Raw genomic sequence first — 25,070 nt, 5'->3', positions numbered from 1 at the left:
GCTGCGTAAATTCCAGAAAACGTACCTTAGTTTGTAGATGTGACAACTTTTACGCAAACCAATAAATATACAATTATTGACTTTTTTTTACCAAAGACATGTGGCTGAATACATTTTGGCCTAAATGTATGACTAAAATTGAGTTTATTGGATATTTCTAATAACAAAAAGTAGAAAATATCATTTTTTTTCAAAATTTGCGTTTTTTTTACGTTTATATCGCAAAAAATAAAAATCGCAGAGGCAATCAAATACCATCAAAAGAAAGCTCTATTTGTGGGAAGAAAAGGACGCAAATTTTGTTCGGGTACAACATTGCATGACCGCGCAATTACCAGTTAAAGCAGCGCAGTGCCAAATTGTAAAAAGACCTCTGGTCATTTACCAGCAAAATGGTCCGGTCTGAAGGTGGTTAAATATTACCTTTCTTTTGGCTAGAACGTCAGGGAGAAGGATTTCTGATGTACAAGCCCTTTCCTGAGGATTTTAAAGGACAGGGTAGTGATTAGGCCCGATCCTTTGTACTTGCCAAAAGTTTCTTCCAGCTTTTTTACAGGTCCCAGGAGGTAGTTCTTCCTAGTTTTTGTTCCTCCCCCCAAGAATGCGGAAGAGGAAAGGTATTTAAAATTTTTGGATGCAAAGAGATGCCTCCTGCTTTATCTAGAAAGGTCTAATGAGTTTAGGAGATCCAACTCTTAGTGTGGTTCAGTGGCCCTAAAAAGGGGACGAAAGCATCTAAAAGTTTAATTTCCAGATGGATTAGGGAAGCAATTTGTGAAGCTTACAGAGCCTCAGGTCACACCCCTCCAGAGTTAGAGCTCATCCAATGAGATCTTTGGCCGCGTCATGGGCAGAAAGAGTGGGAGCATCATGGGAAGAAATTTCTGAAGCTGCTGTCTGGTCCTCTTCTCATGTGTTTATCAAGCATTATAGAGTCCAGATGCTTTCCAGCCAGGGCCTCTCCTTTGGTACGAAAGTATTTTAGACTGTCGTCCCTCCCTAAGATATAGAATCTTGCTTATCCTCTCAAGTAGCTGTCCTGGAAGATGAGGGGGGAACCCCTGTTAGACTTACCGTTAACGGTATTTCCATGAATCTTCCAGGACAGCGTCTATATTCCCAGCCAATTCTGTATTCACTGGTCTTCTTTTGTTTACCTGGTGGTGGTATTTTAGTCAGTTTCTGTTATTCCTCTGCCGAGTGCACTTTTGGTGGAGGTTTACTTGATCTTCAAACAACTGAGGGTCAGAGGAGAGGGAGGGGCCTTTTAAATGTGTCTGATTTTGGTTTCCTGTAGAGGGCGGAGTCATCTCTCGAGTAGCTGTCCTGGAAGATTCATGGAAATACCGTTATCGGTAAGTCTAACGGGGGTTTTTGAGAGCTTGTGAGGTGATGGTTTGCTTACCGATGTTTATGGCAACAAGCCTACAGGGCTTGTCAGAATTTCATTAGCAGCTAGGTGCCAACTTCTCAATTGCTCAGGCAGCTAGGTGCCAACATCTCAAATTTTCAAGCACTGGGGGGGGGGGGGGGGGGGGCAGAGCAGACAGCAGTGACTGACAGTCACAGCTCTCTGCTTAGAGTGCCGGGGAGAACTGTGCGATCAACGGTGTCTGATCGCTCACTTCTCAGTCTTAGAGCCAGCGTGGGACAGATACAGCATTGGATCAATGCTGCAACCACCTAGATAAGTATGACTTAAAAAAACAAAACAAAAAACAATACCATATTTCTTTTAGGTCTGATTCACACCTATGCATTTTTAGTGCTTTTTGCAGATTTGCACTACAGAACGTGTTCCATAGGAAACCTTGTTAAATGTACTATAGTGCAAAAAGCACTAAAAATGCACAAACAAACAAAAAAAAAAAACCAGTGGCCAGCCTGTATCATACCTCTCACGCCTGGCTTTCCTCAGTGATGAGAGCAAGACCATAAATATGCATAGTAAAAATGGTCAGACTTTAGGGAGTACCTAGATAGGTGGTGGTGGGTCGGGGGGATAGGGAGGGAGGGGGGGGAGTTGGGAGGGGTTGGAAAAGGAGAGAGGGTAGAAGGGGTCAAAAAAATTTTGACTACAGAAGGTTGAAAGCTGTATATTGTATATTCTGCACACAAACAGTAGCTCAACTGGAAGCTACTATTATAAGATGACACACCTGCATGGATTTTGTAAATTAGGTGGATATGGGGGAAGCACGGGTAGAATGAGATATTATAGGATATTTTTCACAAAATTTGAAGTTCCACCCCCTTTTTGTTTATTTATTTTAATTTTGTTCCGTTATATGCTGAATAATGCTGGATAAGGTACTTAATGTTGCCTCTTGGAATGTAAGAGGCTTGGGGAGCCCGATTAAACGAGCAGCAGTTTTTTCGATGCTGGATAGACATGCGATCGGCCTGGCCTGTCTGCAGGAGACACATTTAACAAAATCAACTATTCCCCAATTTAAAAATAGGAGGTATCAAAATCAATACCACTCCACCCACACATCCTACTCGAGGGGAGTGTGTGTGATGATAGGAACAGGGGTGAGATTCATCTGCAGACAGGCCAGTTTAGACGAACTGGGCCGTTATATTTTTTTATATTGTGTTTTGGAGGATAGGCCATGTGTTCTGGCGTGTGTCTATGTGCCACCCCCGTTTAAGATGGAGGTGGTGTATAGACTAATGGATTTTCTGGCAGACGAGGAGGTACCGGTAATAATCTTGGGGGATTTCAATGAAGTGCTTGATAGAGGGGCTGACAGGTTCCCCAGTAAACTTCAATCAGGAGAAACGGGGTTAACAAGATTAAGTTATTTCCTGAAGGAAGTAGGACTGCTGGATATGTGGAGGGTGAGGAATATGAATGTAAGGCAATATTCTTGTTTTTCAAGTTCTCACTCAACACTATCCAGAATAGATCTAGCCCTGGGTAATGAGGAAGCGCTGCAAGATGTAAGAAATATAGAGTACCTACCTAGGGGAATATCTGACCACTCATTTTTGAAAATAGTACTGAGAACAGGGGAAAAAAGAAAAATACCGGGGGGCTGGAGAATAAGTCCATTCTGGCTTGAACTAATGAAAGATGTAGAAGAAATTCCAAAAAGATTAAAAGAGTTTTTAGTATTCAATATAGACACTGCCCCAACTAATACAACATGGGATACATTAAAAGCATATACTAGAGGTATTCTGATCCAACAGGTGACTAAAATTAAACAAAAATCTAGGAGTTGGGAGGGGAAAATTAGGAAGGAAGTAATAGAGGCAGAGGAGAACTATGTCCAGGATCCCACCTATGAAAAACAAAGAATATGGTTAAATAAACAGCATGGGTATAGGTCGGCAATTATAAAAAGGGAAGAAAATAAGCGATTATTTCAGAAGCAACGTTATTTTGGGGAGGGAGAGAGTGTCGGGAGAACATTAGCCCAGCTAGTAAAAACTAACTCCCCCTCAGCTATAATCCCAGCGATTAAGTCCATGAATGGGACAGTTCTTACAAGCGAAAAGGAGATTGTAGAGGCCTTCAGGGTTTTCTATGAGGAACTATACAGAACTCGAGGCCAGAGGAACGAAGAAGGCATGGGCGCATTTTTGGAAAAAGTGAAACTTCCAACCCTCACTCAAGAGGAGAGGGATGATCTGGAAGCCCCTATAACCCTTAGCGAGATACAGCAGGCAGTGACTGGTATGGCTAACCAAAAGTCCCCTGGGCCAGACGGCCTACCGGTGGAACTATACAAGAAATACAGTGAAATTTTACTCCCAGAACTACTTAGGACTTTGAAAGGGGCAAAGGCAGAGGGGAAGCTGCCAGTATCTATGTTGGAGGCGACCATTATTGTAATACCTAAAGAAGGAAAAGATCCTCAAGAGGTAGCTTCGTATAGGCCGATATCACTTTTATGTTCTGATGCTAAAATTTTGGCGAAGGTATTATCAAATAGGCTAAATAAAGTCATTAATAGGCTGATACACATAGATCAGACAGGTTTTATTGCCGGACGATCAACCAGTATGAATATAAGAAGGGCATTTTTAAACATTCAGACCCCCCCGATGAACGCGGGCTCGAGGGCCATCCTATCTTTGGACATGACAAAGGCTTTTGATAGTCTAGAATGGGGATATTTATGGCGTGTCCTGGAGGGGTGCGGGGTCGGCCCCGCGTTCATCGGATGGATTAAAATGATGTACAGTGACCCCAGTGCAAAAGTAAGAATAAATAAAGAACAATCTGAAAGAATAGAGATGAGCAGAGGGACAAGGCAGGGGTGCCCTCTTTCCCCTCTGCTCTTCGCTATTGCAATGGAGCCGTTGGCGATCGCTATTGGGTCAGACCCTGAGATATCTGGTTTTCAAAGGGAAGAGGACAGAGAGGAGAGAATTGCACTTTATGCAGATGATGTTCTTCTCTTTCTAGGAGACACTGGTCAATCTCTGGCAAAGGCAATTAAACTTGTTGAGGACTTTGGAGGTTTCACAGGTTTGACAATAAACTGGGGGAAGTCAGAGCTGCTTCAAGTGGATACCCCAGCCGCAGTGACTGTGACTGGGATACCGCAACTGGAAATGGTAGACTCAATGAAATACCTAGGTATATACTTAACAGTAAACTTAGAGCAATACGTTGATAAAAATATGCTTCCGCTATTGGGTAAATTCAAGCGAAGCTGTGACGTCTGGAGTCGACTCCCCTTGTCGGTAGCGGGTCGTTGCAGCTTGATAAAAATGATATGGCTGCCACAATTGTTGTATGTTCTGCACAATGCCCCGGTGTGGATAGGGAAAAAATGGTTTAAAAAATTTGAAACTCTCTTTCGGGAGTTAATCTGGAAAAAGGGACAAGCGAGAATTCGACTACAGGCGTTACAGCAGCCAATGGATAGGGGGGGATTAGCCGTGCCCAACCCTAGGAATTATTACTTAGCAGCGCAACTGCAACATCTGGTGGGATGTAATCAGGAGGGGGAGGGTAACCCAAATGGAAGAGCAATGTTGATCGGAGCCCCACATAGAAAACTGGTAGATGCACTGGAAGCAAGTTCCTTTCAGCGCAAGGACCCCATAATAAATATGCTGAGTAAAGTATGGAGAACAGTAAAAAAGATGTTGGGATGTACAGGTTGGTCAGAACATACACCCCTGTGGGATAATAAGAACTTGCAGGAAATATTGTCAATTGGGAGAATTAACACATGGGAGAAGAAAGGAATAGTCAGGCTGGGTCAAATTTACGATGGTAGAATTTTGAAAACATTTACGGATTTAAAAAAGGAATATGACCTACCGCAACAGACATTCTTTCAATATCTACAGCTCCGGCATGCTTTGAAAGCGCAGTTTGGACCACAGATCCCTGAGTGGGATAAGATATCCTTACCCCAGGAGATAATTAAAGTAGATAAATCTAGGGGAGTTATATCCACCCTTTATGGGTTACTAGGTAGGGGTCTCAAAATAGAACCTGGCTTAGCTAAGCAAAGGAAGAAGTGGGAAGAGGACATAGGAGAGATCACGGAGGAACAGTGGAAGAGAATACTGGAACTGGGGCCTCTATTATCAGTTTCTCCATCACAGAAAGTGTCACACTTGATGCTGATATACAGGGCCTACTATACTCCCAAGAGACTGTTTTTGTTCGGAAGGAGGACGGACGCCAACTGTCCTAGATGCCGAGGCTATGGGGACCTTCTACATATGATGTGGAGGTGCCCAAAGCTGTTTCGATACTGGGAAGGAATAGCAGAAACTATAAATAAAACATTTGGGATTAATCTGGACCTAGATCCTAAAACCTGTATACTAGGACACAGGAAAGTGCCGGGCGAACAGAAAAGTAATACGCTTGCAGTTATACGCTGCTTATTTCAAGCGTGGAAACTGAACAGAAATGGCAGTCCGAGAGTGCACCTCTTGTGAGTGAGTGGTCCCGGGTTATCAACGATTTAATTTGGAAGGAGAAAACTGTATATATACGTAGAGGAAACCTTATAGGGTTTGAGAAAATCTGGAGGCCGTGGCTGAATGAAATAGGGTATCCACCTAATCAACAATAGTAGTAGAAAGAAAAGAAGGGAAGAAGAAAAGGAAGGAAGGAAAAGAAGAAGGATAAGGGTAAATGAAGTACAAGGTAGCTTGAAAACCATGAAATACAGGCTTAAAAATTAGTCTAGAGATAACAAAGATAAATCTAGAAAAGAGGGATACTAGGAGAGGGAGGGTGAGGGGGAGGATGGGGTAAAGGAGGAGGGATGGGATGGGATGGGAGAAGAGGGGGGGGGGGTAATAGAATGTGGGATAAATTGATATCATAGGAAGTGTGAATATGTATAGTGGATAAGCTTAATTGTTGTGTATATAAGCTGTTTGTTATGATATTTTGTATAAGGGGGAAAAATAAATAAATAAATAGAATTTAAAGTAAAAAAAAAATGGTCAGACTTTGGTCAAGACGCTCATCCTTCTAGGACACAAGCAAAAAATTGAGGTATGTTGGGAGCGAGTGTGAGGGGTTATACTGGGTTGTTCGTGGGGTGTGTTTTTTTCTTTTACTGTATCCAAATCCTCCTGTAGGTGGCAGTATATGTGTTTCTCAATGACTGAGAAAAACTATCTTGCCTGTTTTTAGCACATTGAGTTACATCAATGCATAACAATGCTCATTGGGCTATTGTGTTTCACTGTGCCACAATATAAGGCCAATATAAACGTTCTGTTACCCCCACATCTTTTAAAAGCTGCTAAATCTTATTCCTACTCGCTAGGGGGCAAAAAACTATTCCGTCCATAATCTAGTTCTTTCAGAAAGAAGGCGGCATATGTCTCGTGGAAGAACTTCCTGGGATTTCTTGCCAGCCTTCTAGTTCTCATAGCAGGGTATGGGCCTGTTAGTATGTTTTTAATATGTCACTTACACAGATCTCTCGCAAACTGCCATATCCACATCTTCATGATTCTATGCAAATTCTGTAATGTACTTTATTGGATTATCATGCTTATAGCTTAGCCCGAGGCCATGATTCCCTTCCACCTCCCTCTCCCTTCCTATTCCCTTCCTTTCCTCTTTTCTACCTCCTTTTAATTTTTATTTATTATTTTTTTTTTGTAGACCGAATATACTTTTTAAGTAATCTTTCACTGATCTGCCATGTTAATACCCCTACTGACTTGCACATTTCTTGCGATACCTATCTCTTTACTCTTTTCTTGGCAGACTGCCCAGAGAGGAAACAAGCCCTTCTCTAAGGACTCAGGCAACTTGCATTGAGTTCTATTACAAAAGTCATTTGCAAGTCGCTCTGTAGTTCTAAATCGGTCTTTTTATCAGCACAATCGGCCAATGCCAATTAATTAAAAAATGGCAAATACCGGCCGATATATCGGTCGACCTCTGCCAGAAAATCACTTAGACCCCCCAAAAATGAGATATTTTTTTAGCAGAGATCCTAGGGAATAAAATAGTGGTTGTTGCAATATTTTATGTCACACGGCATTTGCGCAGGTCTTTCAAATGCAATTTATTTGAGGAAAAAAATACACTAATGATTAAAAAAAAACAGTAGTGTTAGCCCATTTCTTTTTTTTTTTTTTTTTTTTTTTTTTCTTTCATCCAAAAGTTTTGACTACCTGTTTTTATTTAATATATAGTTTTTGTTTTTTATCTAAATCATACATACAAGTAAACTGATTGGAGGTTTGTTTTGTTTAACCACTTAATAACCGGCCTATAGCCGAATGACGGCTACAGGGCGGTTTCTCATCTCTGGGAGGCCGTCGTATGACGTCCTCCCAGAATTCCGCTCTCGCGCGCCCCCTGGGGCGCGCACTCGAGAGCATCCGTGACCGCCGGGTCCACAGGACCCGGCGGATCACGGTAAACGGTCGCTCATAGCGGCCGTTTACCACGTGATCGCTCCGTCAAATGACGGAGTGATCACTTGTAAACAAACCGGCGTCATGTTATGACGCCGGTTCTTCCCTCCCCCTCTCTGTACTGATCGGAACAGCGGAGGGGGAAGAAATCGGTGTCAGCAGCAATGTGGGCTGCATCTGCAGTGCCCACATCGCTGCTCACCGAGAATTAACCCCTCAATTCCCTGCAAATACCCTGCCATACCCTGCCATACCCTGCCATACCCTGCCATACCCTGCCATACCCTGCCATACCCTGCCTTACCCTGCCTTACCCTGCCTTACCCTGCCTTACCCTGCCTTACCCTGCCTTACCCTGCCTTACCCTGCCTTACTCTCCATTACTCTGCAATACCCGCCAATACCCTGCAACACTCTGCAATACCCACCAATACCCTGCAACACCCGCCAATACCGTGCAATGCTCTGCAACACCCTCCAATATTCTGCAACGCAATACTCTGCAACGCCATACTCTGAGATACCCAGCCATAGTCGGTGATACCCTGCAATACCCAGCCATAGACACCGCCCCCCTCCTGCCGCCCTCCGGTGCTTCTACCGACTCGCCAATGCGATCAAATCCAGAATCTTTTTTTATTTTTTTTCAGGCTTCCCAGCTTAGAGGTGAGATGTGGGGTCTTATTGACCCCATATCTCACTGTAAAGAGGACCTGTCATGCCATATTCCTATTACAAGGGATGTTTACATTCCTTGTAATAGGAATAAAAGTGATCAAAAAATTTATTTTTGGGGAAAAAAATGTCAAACTAAAATAAAGTAAAATGAACAATAAAATATATATATTTTTTTTTAAAGCGCCCCTGTCCCCATGTGCTCGCATGCAGAAGCGAACGCATACGTAAGTCCCGCCCACATATGAAAACGGTGTTCAAACCACACATGTGAGGTATCGCTGCGAATGTTGGAGTGAGAGCAATAATCCTCCTCTGTAACTCAAAACATATAACCAGTAAAAAAAAAAAATTAAATCGTTGCCTATGGGGATTTTTAAGTAGCGACGTTTGGCGCCATTCCACGAGCCTGTGCAATTTTGAAGAGTGACATGTTGGGTATCAATTTACCTGGTGTAACTTCATCTTTCACATTATGCAAAAATTGGGCTAACTTTACTGTGTTGTTTTTTTTTTTTTTTTTTTAGCACAAAACAGTTTTTTTTCCAAAAAAAAGCATTCGAAAAATTGCTGCGCAAATACCGTGCGAGATAAAAAGTTGCAACGACCACCATTGTATTCTTCAGGGTGTTTGCTAAAAAAACATATATAATGTTTTGGGATTCTATGTAATTTTCTAGCAAATAAATGATGATTTTTACATGTAGGAGAGAAATGTCAGAATTGTCCTGGGTGCTCCAGAACGCCTGATGGCGCTCCCTGCATGTTGGGCCTCTGTATGTGGCCACACTGTGTAAAAGTCTCACACATGTGGTATCGCCGTACTCGGGAGTAATAGCAGAATGTGTTTTGGCGTGTAATTTGTGGTATGCATATGCTGTGTGAGAAATAAACTGATAATATGACAATTTTGTGAAAAAAAAAAAAAAAAGTAAAAAAAATCTTGATTTTGCAAAGAATTGTGGGAAAAAATGACAACTTCAAAAAACTCATCATGCCTCTTACTAAATACCTTGGAATGTCTTCTTTCCAAAAAGGGGTCATTTGGGGGGTATTTGTACTTTTCTGGCATGTTAGGGTCTCAAGAATTGAAATGGGCCGTCAGTACTTCAGGTGTGATCAATTTTCAGATATTGGCACCATAGCTTGTGGACTCTATAACTTTCACAAAGACCAAATAATATCCACCAATTTGTACTTATTTTTACCAAAGGTATGTAGTGGTATAAATTTTGGCCAAAATTTATGAAGAAAAAATTACTAATCTGCTAAATTTTATAACCGAAACGAAGAAAAATTCATTTTTTTACAGAATTTTCTGTATTTTTTCTTTTATAGCACAAAAAATAAAAAACCCAGCGGTGATTAAATACCACCAAAAGAGAGCTCCATTTGTGTAAAAAAAAGGACAAAAATTTTATAGGTCCAGTGTTGCATGACTGAGTAATTGTCATTCAAAATGTGAGAGCACCGAAAGCTGAAAATTGGTCTGGTTATTAAGGGTGTTTAAGTGCCCAGTGGTCAAGTGGTTAATAAATGTTTAAATGTAAGAAATTTTCTGTATCACTTATGAAGGCTGCTTTCACACTGGAGCGGGCAGGTGTTGATGGTAAAACACTGCTAGTTTAGCGGCGCTTTACCATCATTTTAGCGGCACCATTCGGCTGCTAGTGGGGTGCATATGACCCAGCTAGCGGCAGAGGAAGAGGTTAAATGCGCCCATGAAGCACCGCTGCCAAATCGCATTGCATGCACTTTCGTCAGTGGTGCCCATTAATATCAATGGGCAGGAGTGGTGGAGGAGCGGTATACACTACTCCAAACGTCCTGCTTGCAGGACTTTTTTTATTTTAACATCTTGCCAGCTCATCGCCTCAGTGTGAAAGCACTGTCTTTCAAACAGACTGCAGGGGAGCCGTTTTGAAGGCACTTTACAGGCGCCATTTTTAGCCCAAAAGTGCCTGAAAAATGCCCCAGTGGGAAAGGTTTCTGTTTTACGAGATGAAGGGGGATAAAAAAATAAAAATAAAAAAAATCGGCCTAACATATCGGCCCAAAAAAATCAGCAGCATATATCGGCCGCCATGATTTCTAAATATCGGCATCGGCCAGAGAAAAACCCATATCGGTCGACCTCTACTTTGTGCACAGGATGTATATTAGCCCTATGTTTTGGTTATCTTATGCTGTACTTGTTCCCTTTATCTGTACTAAAATTCTTCAATAAACGGATATTAAACAAAAAAGAAAAAAAGATTGTTATTCCAAACACAGCAGCCCTAAATATTGTAGCGGCCCACTACCCATTAACCTCTTGGTGCCAACAGGGCGCAAATATGCAGCCTTTCGTTGGGTAGGGCTTGGCACCAAGCAGCTGCATATTTGCATGCAACATTGCAAAACCAGCTGTGCCAAGAGCCCCTGCCCTGCCCGCTCCTAGCAGCTAATGGAAAACTTCCGATCATGTGACCACCGATTGACAGCCAAGCACTGCAGTCACATGATCATAAACCCCACCTCCCGACATCTGAAACCCCTTAAAGGGCCCAGAGGCACTGGCACCAAGAGCTTAAGCAGGTCTTTGTACTTGGTCACCATGTCAGAGAAAGAGATGAGGCATATTTTATTTAGAGTAAAAAGTTCAGTTTATTATGTCACATTCAACAGCCCAAAATATATTACAGATATGCAGCACACCATGTAAGTGTTTTTACTCAGGCCACAATGCAAGATGGAGAGACTAGGTTTGATCTTCCTAAAAATATAAATTAGAATGTGATTTTTTTTGAGCCACAAGTCAGGAAAACGGAACTGATTAGCTGGACACTATGTACTCTTTAGGCCTTATGCACGCTGAACATTTAGCCCCTGTGCATGAGATTCTGGATTCTTCTACCCTCCTGTGCCCTGGGAATACCAGCTGCAGCATTGCATGTCATCTTTTTAGCCTGAGCCATTGTATAGCCCAGTGATGGCGAACCTTGGCACTCCAGATGTTTTGGAACTACATTTCCCATGATGCTCATGCACTCTGCAGTGTAGTGGAGCATCATGGGAAATGTAGTTCCAAAACATCTGGGGTGCCAAGGTTCATCATCACTGGTATAGCCTTTTGAATACTTAAAGGGGATTGATATAACAGAGGATAACATAATGGAAGAGGTCATTGAGGAGGTAAAGGAGAAAACTCCTTTAAACGCCACCAGCTGTAAGGACAATAGTATGACCTAACCTGCATCCTTCCCAACTGGCAGCAGAGTTGCCCAGTAAACCAATAATTATTTCTAGCATTCCTTCCCTTACTGGTCCACATGACCGTGGCCATATGGACCGTGTGGTCCACTTGACAAAAGCATAATTGTCTGCATCCATGTCACAATTCCTTGGACAAAAAAAAAATTGTTTCTATAGACCTCTTTGCCCAAGGCTCTGAAATGCCATGCCTCCTCTCCTACTTCTGTTTATCTAAGTTGGATCCCAATATGCCTGCCCTAGATGAGGCAGACACAGAGGCAGTACTGGAGGAAGGTGCAGAAGTTTTTTTTCTCCTCCCAGGATGCCGCTGTATTGAAGAGGGAGCTTCTCACAACATGTTTGCTAGCGTGTAAAAGCTTATTGCTGCTGACCACAAGAGCCATGCCATTGTGCAGCTTGATTCACTTCCATCTTGCCATGCCCCTTTGGGTACAGAGACCTGCAAGATCTTTAAAAACCTTCCCTGTTCATTAGAGCTGCGCAATTAATCGTAAAAAAAATGCAATCTCAATTCAACACCCCTCACGATCTTAATCCAGCATTTCCATGATTCAGTGCAGAGCCGTTTTGCACTGAAAACAAGTTTATCACGTTGCTCAGCATTGAGATAAAAAAACATTGTATCATTTAGTTCTTTTAGATCGAAGGAATGAACTTCGGTCTGTAAATGAGGGCAGTTTAAAGTGGAACTTCCGCTTGTCCGTCCCCCCCCCTCCCTTCCGGTGCCACGTTTGGCACCTTTCGGTGGGGAACGGGTACCTGTTTTTGGCAATTGTTTTGGGGAAAGATTATGTTACACTGAGAATCTTGACCTTTATTCTAAGCAAAAAATTGTGATTCTCATTTTATCCAGAATCGCGCAGCTCTACTTTTTGTGAACAGATAGAATGTGCAGTCTGTGATGATTGGATCACCCCAGACAGAATGTTTGCCCACCCCCCAAAAAAATAAATAAATCTGTTAAACTCTGTCCAGTGGAAAAAGAGTTCATAAAGAAATGGTATATTCCTGTAGTTGATCCTGCTGTCTCGGTCTTTAACATCGCACTGCACTTATTGAGGATGTTCATACCTTCAAATATTCTAAAGGTAGAAATTTTGAGATGCTCTTAAAGGCACTCTTTACTCTTGCAGGCCTAGCCCTGCAACCAGCTTTCACTGCAGTGTCAAACTTCAGCTAACAAAACTAGGGAAACGGAGAACCGACATAACCTTGTTTTTTCAGGATCATGCCTTAACAGAAATTTACAGCAACATGATAGGTTTCCATAATGACCTTAATCTCCATTTACATGTGCAAGATATTATGGCTAAAGCATTGACAGCTGAATCTGCCTGTAAAAAATACCTCATATGTATGTTTTTTCTAGGCCGGTGTCTTATAGAGGCACTTGACCAGTTCATTAAATATATCACAGGAGGGAGGGCTTTACTCCCAGAGTGGAAGATCCCAAATCCCCCCTATTAGCACGTAACTACTCTAGCCAGACTTCAAATTCAAAACTTAAGTTTAGGTCACAAAGCCCAGCAAGTCTTCCCCAGCGCCCTCTTCCCAACGAAGAGGCACCTTCACTCTTTAGAGTTAGGTTGCCTCTCTCTGGGTTAAAGGTATTCTAGATCTCTTAAATCAACCAACAACTTCCCAGTCTGATTAGAAGAATGCCCTGAACTACCTCCTGTTCCAGAAAGTAGTTGTGCCTATACCTCCACAAGATAGGTTTAAATTATTTTATAGATGGCAAAAAAAAAAAAACTCCTGGCATTCCAAAGACGTAAACTGAAAATGGAATGGTAATCAGTTTAACACTTTTGCAGCCAAAACTACCCATGGTAAATCTAAAAATATAAAAATGAAGAATCCAAGGCGCAAGGTTTTTCTTACAGAAAAGAAAATTCTTTCTCTGAGGCCACGCTCCATAATTGAGATCAAACAGACGTCTGAAAATTGAATTCTCCATGAGAATTCTAGGCCTCATGGTAGCCTCCTTCAAGACTGTACCAGTTGCCCATCCTGTTGACCTGGAAAAGCATGCTCCTGTCCAACCAAGCAAGGAACTCCATGGGGGGTCATTTGCTAAAGGAAAATCCACTTTGCACTGCAAGTGCACGTGAAAGTGCACTTGGAAGTAAAGTCACTGTAGATCCAAGGGGGACATGCAAGAAAAATAAAAACGTAATTTTTAGCTTGTACATGATTGGATAATAAAATCAGCAGAGCTTCCACTCATTTCAGATCTACCCCTTAGATTTAGAGTGACTGCACTTTCAAGTGCACTTGCAGTGCAAAGTGGATTTGCCTTTGGTAAATAACCCCCCATGTCTTGGTAGATTTCAAACCCAACCCTATGGAAAACTATATCAAGACCCCAGTCTTTTAGGCAGGGGAGGAGTTTTCCAGTCCCTCATGGTCCAGGAAACATGTTCACCTGTGGACAAGGCAGACATCAGACATTTTTGGACCCCTTACACAGCCTTAGGCCTGGGCCCCCCTGACCACCAACATTTCCCATGGCTTGCCCATAGGCTATCTCACCAAATCCACACACTGGCCACTCAGCCCCCCCTCAATGTTGTATATATGTCAGTCCCCACCCTCAATCCTGTATATATGTCAGCCCCACCCACCCCCAGACCTGTATATGTGTCAGCCCACTCACACCTATATATATGCCAGCCCCACTCACACCCCTCTATATCTATATATATATATATATATATATATATATTATAATCAGCCCCCCTCACAACCGTATATATCTGAGCCCCACACCTGTATATATGCCAGCCCCCCTCCTCACACCTGTATATATGCCACCCCCACACCTGTATATATGTCAGCCTCCCCTCACACCTGAATATGTCAGCCCCCCACCTGTGTGTTTGTATGTGTGTGTGTGTGTATATATATATATATATACAGTGTGTGTGTCAGCCGCACACACACACACGTCTGTAACACACAAGCCTCTGGCCCCTCCCTGTACACAAACAGCTCCCTCCCTTTCCTTCACAGCCCCTGCTTTTAAAGTAAATCTTCCTACCTAGTCCCAGCTCGTTTCCACAAAGCTGACATGTTGCTGACACAGAGGAGCACAGTACAGGCAGGTCACACGAGAGGTGCACGTGCACATAGTAGCCAGAGGTAGCAGCAAAGAGTTTGATGTTTTAGCTCAATGACACAGAGAGCAGAAGAAGCTGCAAGATTGTTTCTGTAGTGTACAACTTGGCTCCCCTTCACCCGTCCTGCCTTCTTCTGGCTCGGGCAACCCCCAGGGGCCCCTTATAGTTGTATTGGCTGTACCCCCCTGATGGTGGCCCTGCCTGTGGAAGCTCTCCAACAACATCTAGGCGCTCAGAGCAGTTTGAATGGCTCTGCAACTAGGGTTACCATCTCATCCCTTTAAACCCGAACACATATTACACAGGTTCTGTGGCCGATTAAGGTGGTAATTAAACTCACTTGGTGCATTATCTACATTAAATTAGCCTCAGAACCCGTGTAATTCGTATGTGTTCATGTTTAAAGAAATGAGGTGGCAACCATATCTAAAACATTGGACCTCCCTTCTTTAATGACACCCAATCAATCGCGGTGCAGTTGTGACAATGCCATGGTTGTGGCTTACATAAAACACCAAGGGGGAACCAGGAGTCCAGAATGACAGCCTTGAAAGATAAATCTCATAGATGGAAACTTGCTGTCCACCAATCTCTACAGTCCACATATCAGGCAATTTTCAATCTGATGTATCAGAAATGGGGGACTCCAGATGTAGACATCTTAACCTCCAGCTTAAACGGCAAACTACCTCTGTTTGTAGCTCAGCCCACAAGTTGTCTAATGCTGGCCTCCGATGCCTTGATAACTCCCTGGTCTTAGTTCAGACTTCAGATCTATGTCTTCCATCCAGTGTCAATTCTGCCTTGTCTGCTCAGGTCTCATCCTTGTCCATTTTATTTCAAAGACATCTTGTGTCCCTTACCCTTGTAAAATGTTTTCTTTAACTGCTTGCTGCCCACCCACTGTCAAATGATGGCGGGGCAGTGCAGCTCTCGTTCTGGGACACTCTCGTATGACAGTGTACGAGAACGGCCGTTCTTGCGCAGCGATTTCAGCCACGCCGTGTTGCTAGGACACGGCACAACCCCGATCTCTGTAAAGAGCTGTGTCCGCGGGTCTTTAACCATGTGATCAGCTATGTCCAATCGCAACCGGTCACATGTAAACAAGGAAGTGCCTGTAATCGGCTCTCCTCGCCTCACACTGACAGAGTGTGAGGAGAGGAGCGCTGATCAGCAGCATCTCCTCACAGGGGGACATGTAGGAATGTAATCAGGGCACTGATCATCAATCTATCCAACATTGCCCAACAATGCCAACTATCAGTGCTCACAAGTGCCACCAATCAGTGCCCATTAGCGATTCCTATCAGTGATGCCCATCATTGCTGCCCATCAGTGCCACACATCAGTACCGCCTATCCGTGCCGCCTATCAGTGCCCATCTGTGCCACATATCAGTTCCTAGAAGTACAGCATATTATTGCCTCCTCATCAGTACCACCTCATCAGTGCCCACCAGTTCAGCCTATCAGTGATGCCTCATCAGTGCACAGTGAAGGCGAAAAATTACTTGGTTACAAAATTTACTGACCGAAAAGTAAAAAAAAAAATATATTTTTTTTTTAATCTTTTTTTTTTTGTAAAAAATAAACCCAGCAGTGATTAAATACCACCAAATGAAAGCTCTATTTGTTTGAAGAAAATGATAAAAAATGTGTTTGGGTACAGTGTAGCATGACCGTGAAATTGTCATTCAAAGTGTGACACCGCTGAAAGCTGAAAAATGGCCTGGGCAGGAAGGGGGTGTAAGTCTAGCATTAAGCCCCCATTGCAGCACCTTTTTGCTTTCTTGGAATCTTAACCAGTTGCCGACCGCCGCACGCCGATGTACGTCGGTACAATGGCACGGGCAGGCATAAGGACATACATGTACGTCCCTTGCCTCCCGCGGGTCGGGGGCCCGATCGGGCCCCCGCCCGGTGCCTGCGGCGGTCGGTATTCGTTCGGGAGCGATCCCGGACGAGGGGACGGCCATTCATTCATGGCCACCCCCTCGCGATCGCTCCCGACGAATAGAAATCCCCGGTGACATCACTTCCTCTCCTGTAATGTAAACACAGGAGAGGAAGTGATGTATTCTCTCCTCCGTGTCGGTATTTTTCGTTCCGACACGGAGGAGAGCGGATCAGTAAGTTGCACCAACACTCACACACACAGTAGAACATGCCAGGCACACTCACACCCCCCCTTTACCCCCCGATCACCCCCCCAATTACCCCTGCCCCCCAGTCACAGTGACACCAATGTCATTTTTTTTTTTTTTTTTTTTGCATTGGTGTCATTTGTGACTGTAATAACTGTTAGGGCAGTTAGAGTTAGCCCCCTTTAGTTCTAATGTACCCCCCTAACCCCCCCAATAAAGGTTTAACCCCGTGATCACCCCCCGTCGCCAGTGTCACTAAGGCTGGGTTCACATTGCAGCGGTTTATGAGAACGAATGTGATTCGCACCGCACTGCAGTGCAAATCACATCCGATCTCTGTGCGATTCGAGTTCAGCCATTCGCCGCACCCGCCACACCCGCCGCACCCGCCGCAAATTCGCACGGGACCCTTTTTTTGGCCCGCAGCAGAATCGGATCGCATGGGTGTTCACACCATGCGATCCGAGTTTGCAGATCGCACTGCGATATGCGAACTGATCTGGGGGTGTCAGTAACATTTCACTGACACTCCCAGCAGTTCGCATAGGGCAGTGTGAACTGCCGCCGGGAGGCATGCGATGCGGGAACCCGCCGCGGATTCGCGGCGTTTCCGCATCGCTCCAGTGTGAACCCAGCCTAATAAGCGATCATTTTTCTGATCGCCGTATTAGTGTCACAGGTGACGCTAGTTAGGCAGGTAGGTATTTAGGTTCGCCGCAGCTTTTTATAGCGCCAGGGACCCCCATATACTACCGCATAAAGCCCCCTGATTGCCCCCTAGTTAACCCTTTCACCAGTGATCACCATATAACTGTTACAGGTGACGCTGGTTGGTTAGTTATTTTTTTATAGTTTCAGGGCACCCGCCATTTATTACCTAATAAAGGTTTAACCCCCTGATCACCCGGCGGGTGTCATTTGTGACTAATAACTGTTAGGGCAGTTAGGGTTAGCCCCCTTTAGTTCTAAGGTACCCCCCTAACCCCCCCAATAAAGGTTTAACCCCGTGATCACCCCCCGTCGCCAGTGTCACTAAGGCTGGGTTCACATTGCAGCGGTTTATGAGAACGGATGTGATTCGCACCGCACTGCAGTGCAAATCACATCCGATCTCTGTGCGATTCGAGTTCAGCCATTCGCCGCACCCGCCGCAAATTCGCACGGGACCCTTTTTTTGGCCCGCAGCAGAATCGGATCGCATGGGTGTTCACACCATGCGATCCGAGTTTGCAGATCGCACTGCGATATGCGAACTGATCTGGGGGTGTCAGTAACATTTCACTGACACTCCCAGCAGTTCGCATAGGGCAGTGTGAACTGCCGCCGGGAGGCATGCGATGCGGGAACCCGCCGCGCATTCGTGGCGTTCCCGCATCGCTCCAGTGTGAACCCAGCCTAATAAGCGATCGTTTTTCTGATCGCTGTATTAGTGTCACAGGTGACGCTAGTTAGGCAGGTAGGTATTTAGGTTCGCTGCAGCTTTTTATAGCGCCAGGGACCCCCATATACTACCGCATAAAGCCCCCTAATTGCCCCCTAGTTAACCCTTTCACCAGTGATCACCATATAACTGTTACAGGTGACGCTGGTTGGTTAGTTATTTTTTTATAGTTTCAGGGCACCCGCCATTTATTACCTAGTCTCACTAGTGTACCCCTAAATTTAGGGGTGTCTACTTTCCAAAATGGGGTCATTTGGGGGGGGGTTTGTGCCATCTTGGCATTTTATGGCCTTCAAAACTGTAACGCCCTTAGAAAGCCTGAAGGCGGTGCTTGGTTTTCGGGGCCCCGTACGCGGCTAGGCTCCCAAAAAGTCCCACATATGTGGTATCCCCATACTCAGGAGAAGCAGCAGAATTTATTTTGGGGTGTCATTTCACATATGCCCATGGCATGCGTGAGCAATATATCATTTAGTGACAACTTTGTGAAAAAAAAAAAAAAAAAGTTTGTAATTTTCCCGCAACTTGTGGCAAAATATAAAATATTCCATGAACTCAACATGCCTCTCAGCAAATAGCTTGGGGTGTCTACTTTCTAAAATGGGGTCATTTGTGGGGGTTTTGTGCCATCTTGGCATTTTATGGCCTTCAAAACTGTAATAGGTAGTGAGAAGTGAACTCAAAAATTTACGCCCTTAGAAAGCCTGAAGGCGGTGCTTGGTTTTCGGGGCCCCGTACGTGGCTAGGCTCCCAAAAAGTCCCACATATGTGGTATCCCCATACTCAGGAGAAGCAGCAGAATTTATTTTGGGGTGTCATTTCACATACGCCCATAGCATGTGTGAGCAATATATCATTTAGTGACAACTTTGTGTAAAAAAAAAAAAATATATATTTTTTTGTCATTATTCAATCGCTTGAGGCAAAAAAATAAAATATTCAATGGGCTCAACATGCCACTTATCAATTTCCTTAGGGGGTCTACTTTCCAAAATGGGGTCATTTGGGGGGGTTTTGTACTGCCCTGCCATTTTAGCACCTCAAGAAATGAGATAGGCAGTCGTAAACTAAAAGCTGCGTAAATTCCAGAAAACGTACCTTAGTTTGTAGATGTGACAACTTTTGCGCAAACCAATAAATATACAATTATTGACTTTTTTTTTACCAAAGACATGTGGCTGAATACATTTTGGCCTAAATGTATGACTAAAATTGAGTTTATTGGATTTTTCTAATAACAAAAAGTAGAAAATATCATTTTTTTTCAAAATTTGCGGTCTTTTTACGTTTATATCGCAAAAAATAAAAATCGCAGAGGCAATCAAATACCATCAAAAGAAAGCTCTATTTGTGGGAAGAAAAGGACGCAAATTTTGTTTGGGTACAACATTGCATGACCGCGCAATTACCAGTTAAAGCAGCGCAGTGCCAAAGTGTAAAAAGACCTCTGGTCATTTACCAGCAAAATGGTCCGGTCTGAAAGTGGTTAACTTTGTTTTCTCTGCCCTGCCGAAACCACACTTTAAACCCTTCAGGGATATTCCCTTAGAGGACCTTTCCTGAAAAGTAGCGTTGGTTGCTGTTGCCTCAGTCAGATGTCTGTCTGAGTTGGCAGCCCTCTCCTATAATTAGCCATTCCTCATACTTCTTGCAGACAAGGTTGCTTTATGCCCCTCTATCCTCCTTAATGAGGATAGACCCCTTTCAGGCATGGGACAAAAAATAAATAATACACGTTAGGAGCACTCCATATCCATCCCACAATACAGTACTTGGGTAACCTGATAGTTTGGGAAAGTTTTGCTACATGGGCATGGTGATAAGCGGGGCTGCATGCAAAAACTGTATTTTCTTATGAAGGGGTTCCTGATGTAGCTTAAGAGGCTTAGCTGTTATACTAAATGTATGTTTTGCCAGCTATTGGTGCCTATAGCACGACACATGGTTTAGCTTACAGTTTAAAGCCACAAGTTTACTTTAGGCTGGCTTTAAGGATTAGATGGCAGTTAAATGCATGCATTGTCTATTACAGGGATGTGCAATTAGCGGACCTCCAGCTGTTGCAGAACTACAAGTCCCATGAGGCATAGCAAGACTGACAGCCACAGGCATGACACCCAGAGGCAGAGGCATGATGGGACTTGCAGTTCTGTAACAGCTGGAGGTCCGCTAATGGGACATCCCTGGTCTATTATATGCATAAACATGTTGGAGACTTTCTTGTTGTTTTGGTGTTGCATAATTTGCTAAACACGTTTTTTAGCATGTTGCATTAAATGTGGCTAGGGATATACGGGTGATTAAATCTCTCTGCAGCTAAGAGATTTAACCACTTTTTGGCAGTCATTCCTTTGGCAGCAAATTGAAAATAACTGTACTGCTAATGTCATGAGTGTTAACAAGTCTTTATTTCTCTGAGATGAGAATCGCCCATGTAACTGTAGACTTGGCGACACAAATTATTCTAAAGTTCACTTGATTCTGCATTAAGAGAATATCTAACTACACGCTGCAAAAATACTAATAATGTTTTACAATGTCAAAACATGTTTTCTTTTTATTCTACTAGTTCGAGGATCTTTAGGTTTGACTGTCATTTTTGCACTATGGCAGTTACAGAAAGAGATATGGAAGCAGTTTGGATCCACCGTCTCTACGTTGTTCTGCCTTATAACAACATCTCAATTTCATTTGATGTTCTACTGTACTCGAACCCTTCCTAATACATTTGCACTTCCCATTGGTGAGTATTTGTTAATTTGCATTTGGCATATTCATTAGCTACAAACCTGCTATATTTTATTCGCTAACTGTAAGAATCTGCCAATTTTGCTAATTTAAGGCTGTAGTCTGACTGCAGTACATGTAAACATTGGGAATATGCCTTTTAAAATTTTGTTAATAGCATTCTCAAAAGTGTTGTCAGTGTAAAGCACATTAATCCTTTGTGACCTGTTAAATTCAATCCAAAATTGTGTTTCTGGAAGTTTTGTAGTAGGTCTGTGAGGATGTGCCTTTTTAAGTCAAGTAAAAACACAGTAAAGCCTTACAACAAAATGTATTCACATGCCTCATACCATCAAATATCCATAAAAAAAAGGGAATTATTCCTCATTTTAAGAAAGTGGGTGGACCTATACAAATCAATGCTTTATGCCCAATTGGCCAGCTTTTTGCCAAGCACTGCAGGTGTATAGTGAAAATACAGCCTAATAATGTAAAAAAATGTATCCCAAACTTCACACAGCTGTTTCGGGCTTGTATGCATCTGGCCAATGGGTCATAAATCAATAATGTAATCTTCTGAGTTTTGGCTCTTCTGGATGTGACTACTTCCATTGCTTTATCCAGAGAAGATTTAATTGCACGGGCCAAATAGCATTGCTGATTGCTGACAGCAGAGGCCATAAGCACCCTGCACCCTTTGCAGAATTACTATCAGATCTGCCTGCAGAATTGGCAGCCTCTGAGCCTTCAGCAACTGAGACTCTGCCTGATGTTGGATGTCTCGGATCTCTGACAGATGAAGCTCCTCGCTTTGCAGTCTTCCTTTATGGAGACTAAAAAAATTCTGTCAGGCTCCTTGTATCTCCCAAGCAGCTACCAGCCTTATACCAGCTTGAGGGGGACTTTGTTAAAAAGTGGGCTGCCATGTATGTAGATTTGGCAGTATCCTGTCTTAACAAATACAATCTATCATTCCTGCAGAGGATCAACCTGTCATTTAAGGACCCCATGTCAAGTGGCTGAAGGCCCTTGCTAGAACCCTGTTTCCCCTGGTAGGACCTGCTCTGCAATTTGAATAATTTATTATTCAAACCCCATTTCTTTTTTTTTTTTCCACTCCTCTTCCTTTCTGAGAGTTAAGGTAGAATGTTTGGTAGTACTTTTTGTTAACAATTGGACTTCTATGTGGAATTTTTAAATGGTATGTGTGTGATTATGTCTACACCCTTTTTGGTCTAGTAATTGGTATTCAGATTGGATCTGTGCATGTGCAGGCGGTCCTTAAGTGGTTAAGCTCTGATCGTTGTATGAATGTCACTGGTTCCAAAAAATTGTCAAAAGTATCCAATATGTCCGCTGTCACAGTTCTGCTAAAAATTCTAGATTGCCACTGTAACGACACCCCGAGTATGAAAGGGGTTAAAGTCGTTTAGGACATTCCCTTCCTGAACACCAAGGCAGCTACCAAACACTCCAATCAGCCAAACAAGAAACCCATACCAATAATTTTCCCCCAAGATGAGACGAGGCTCTGTGTTGAGGGTCAAGCAGGAATGAATCTTTATTCAAGCACATGTTACACAGATCCCACTTCAAAACGATCCCCCCCCACCCTTGGAAAACAGGGTGGGTTAAACTGTCCAATGACAATGAACACACAGGTCACACTTCTTATCAGTAAACAGTCTTAGCAGGGGGACTGCTGGAGGAATCCCCCCCCTCCATAGAGACAAACATCCCATAATATCCAGAGCAGGCAGAGACAATAGAACATTGGAATAGAGCCCCACCCCAAATGATCACAGCAAAAAGTACACAACAGCATGAGACAATATACAATATATACAAGATTGAGTCCGATTAGTACAGATCAGACTGGATTTTCCATTCACCTCGCAAACAGTATTGTTCCCTTAAAATCCAGGGCCCATAATCGGTCTGCAAGGGACTGGCATTCAGTCCCCTCCAAAAGCCTCTGCCCCGACTCGGTCTGTCACAGCCGCCATTACTAGTTAAAATAAATAAAAATGCCATAAATCTATCCACTATTTTGTAGATGCTATAACTTTTGCACAAACCAATATACGTTTTATTGTGAATTTTTTTTTTTTTTTTTACCAAAAATATGTAGAGGAATACATATTGGCCTAAACCAGGGGTAGGCAACCATGGCCCCCCTGGTTTAGGCCAGTGGTGTGGTGAAACTACAAATCCCATCATGGCTCTGCCTCTAGGAGTCATGCCTGTGATTGTTAGGGTCTTGCAATGTTTCAAAACAGCTGGAGGGCTGAGGTTGCCTACCCCTGGCCTAAACTGATGAATAAAATGTTATTTTTTTTTTAAATTGTTGGGGATATTTATTATAGCAAAAAGTAACAAATATAGTTTTTTTTTTGTTTTATAGCGCAAAAAATAAAAACTGCGGAGGTGATCAAATACCACCAAAAGAAAGCTCTATTTGTGGGGAAAAAAGGAGTAGATTTTGTTTAGGTAGAGGGTCGCATGACTGCGCAATTGTCAGTTGAAGCGTTGCAGTGCCATATCGCAAAAAATGGCCTGGTCATTAAGGGGGCAGATCCTTCTGGGACTGTGGTTAAGTGGGGTTTTATATTTTCTCAGACAAATCGGAATCCTTTTCTTTCCCTTATGATACACAATCTGAAACATATGAAATTTGATAAAACATAACTCCATGTTTTCATAAACTTTAAATAGTTCACTCTCTCTCTTTTCTTCAACAAAGCTTCATTCATATGGGCCTTGACACCCGTTCTTGTTTATTATTGCACCTGCATCCACCCAAGCTGCATGCAGGCAGCCTATAGTGCTGAATTTCAAAATTTTTGACACATTTGCAGACGTGGGTGCACTGATCCGAGCGCAGGCAGTGTGTGTTCGGATCTGTGCACACACTCCTGCTTGCGTGTCAGGTTTTAACATGCATCTGCATCCACCTCTTGTAGGCTGCCTCTGCTCTGAGGGTGAGGGGGAATGTGGCATATTTAAGACATGGTCTGCACACAAAATGGTTGTCAATACCTATCTGAATGAAGCCTTACACTGTAGCCTTAGCTCGCTACAGTATACAGCTCTGTTTTCCAGCAGTGGGACTGGACTTCCCATCCCGCTCTCGGAACAAAATCAAGTCGGGCTGAGTGCTGCTCAGCCATTCACTAGAAGCTTTGTATTTTATGAATGAACACTATTTGGTCCAAATTAACTATTTTAAAGTTATGGGGAGTTAAGCTTTAAAAAGTAGCATACATCACCAGATGCTTTCAGGTCACCAAGGCCTAAAAAGCCTAACTTTTCTGTTGAGCTTTAGAAATTTTTTTTTTTTTTTTGTAGGAGGCTAAGCTTTTTAACATGTTGATGAAATTATCAGAATTATAGGTACCATGCCTAATGGCATATCAAAATTGTGATTTGTAATAGATGATCCTAACAAAAAAATAATTTTATTGATTTCAATTAAAATTGGTTCTCTGGCACACATCTAGAGATTTATTTGTTTAGTCAGAAGCGACTGACATTTTTTTGTTACAATTTACTTGGCAAGATGGAATTTGTTCAAAAGCTCACTAAGTCAATCAAACAGATGGTCTTTGTTTTTGTTTTTTTAAACAATCTTTATTTAACAAAACATTTTTTTTAATTTTTACTCCTCCAACATTTACAGATTTGTTTTCTTCTTCACAATATTGTCAGGTTACCTTTTCTTTTACTTATCAGTTATCAGTCTTTGGCCATTAATATCTCAACTCCATTATTATTCTCTTATTAATTCTGTAACCCTTTTACTATCTCACCCATTCATACTCATTCACATCCCCCC

The 25,070-nt window shown here is 42.9% G+C and overlaps 1 protein-coding gene across 1 annotated transcript in view; it reads left to right on the top strand.

Moving 5' to 3' along the window:
* The window catches only part of ALG12 (ALG12 alpha-1,6-mannosyltransferase), a 98,301-nt gene that overhangs the window by 16,727 nt on the left and 56,504 nt on the right, over window positions 1-25,070 (top strand). The window contains exon 3 of the mRNA XM_077468418.1: window positions 21,078-21,251. Coding sequence (XP_077324544.1) covers window positions 21,078-21,251 — 174 coding nt within the window. The remainder of the gene's footprint in view (window positions 1-21,077; window positions 21,252-25,070) is intronic.

This window comes from Lithobates pipiens, unplaced genomic scaffold, assembly GCF_037356315.1.
Source record: "Lithobates pipiens isolate NorthernLeopardFrog02 unplaced genomic scaffold, aLitPip1_a1.2 Scaffold_8, whole genome shotgun sequence".
Lineage (NCBI taxonomy): Eukaryota > Metazoa > Chordata > Amphibia > Anura > Ranidae > Lithobates > Lithobates pipiens.
Note: the sequence above shows the minus strand (reverse complement) of the source record. Positions and strands in the feature narration are given on the sequence as shown.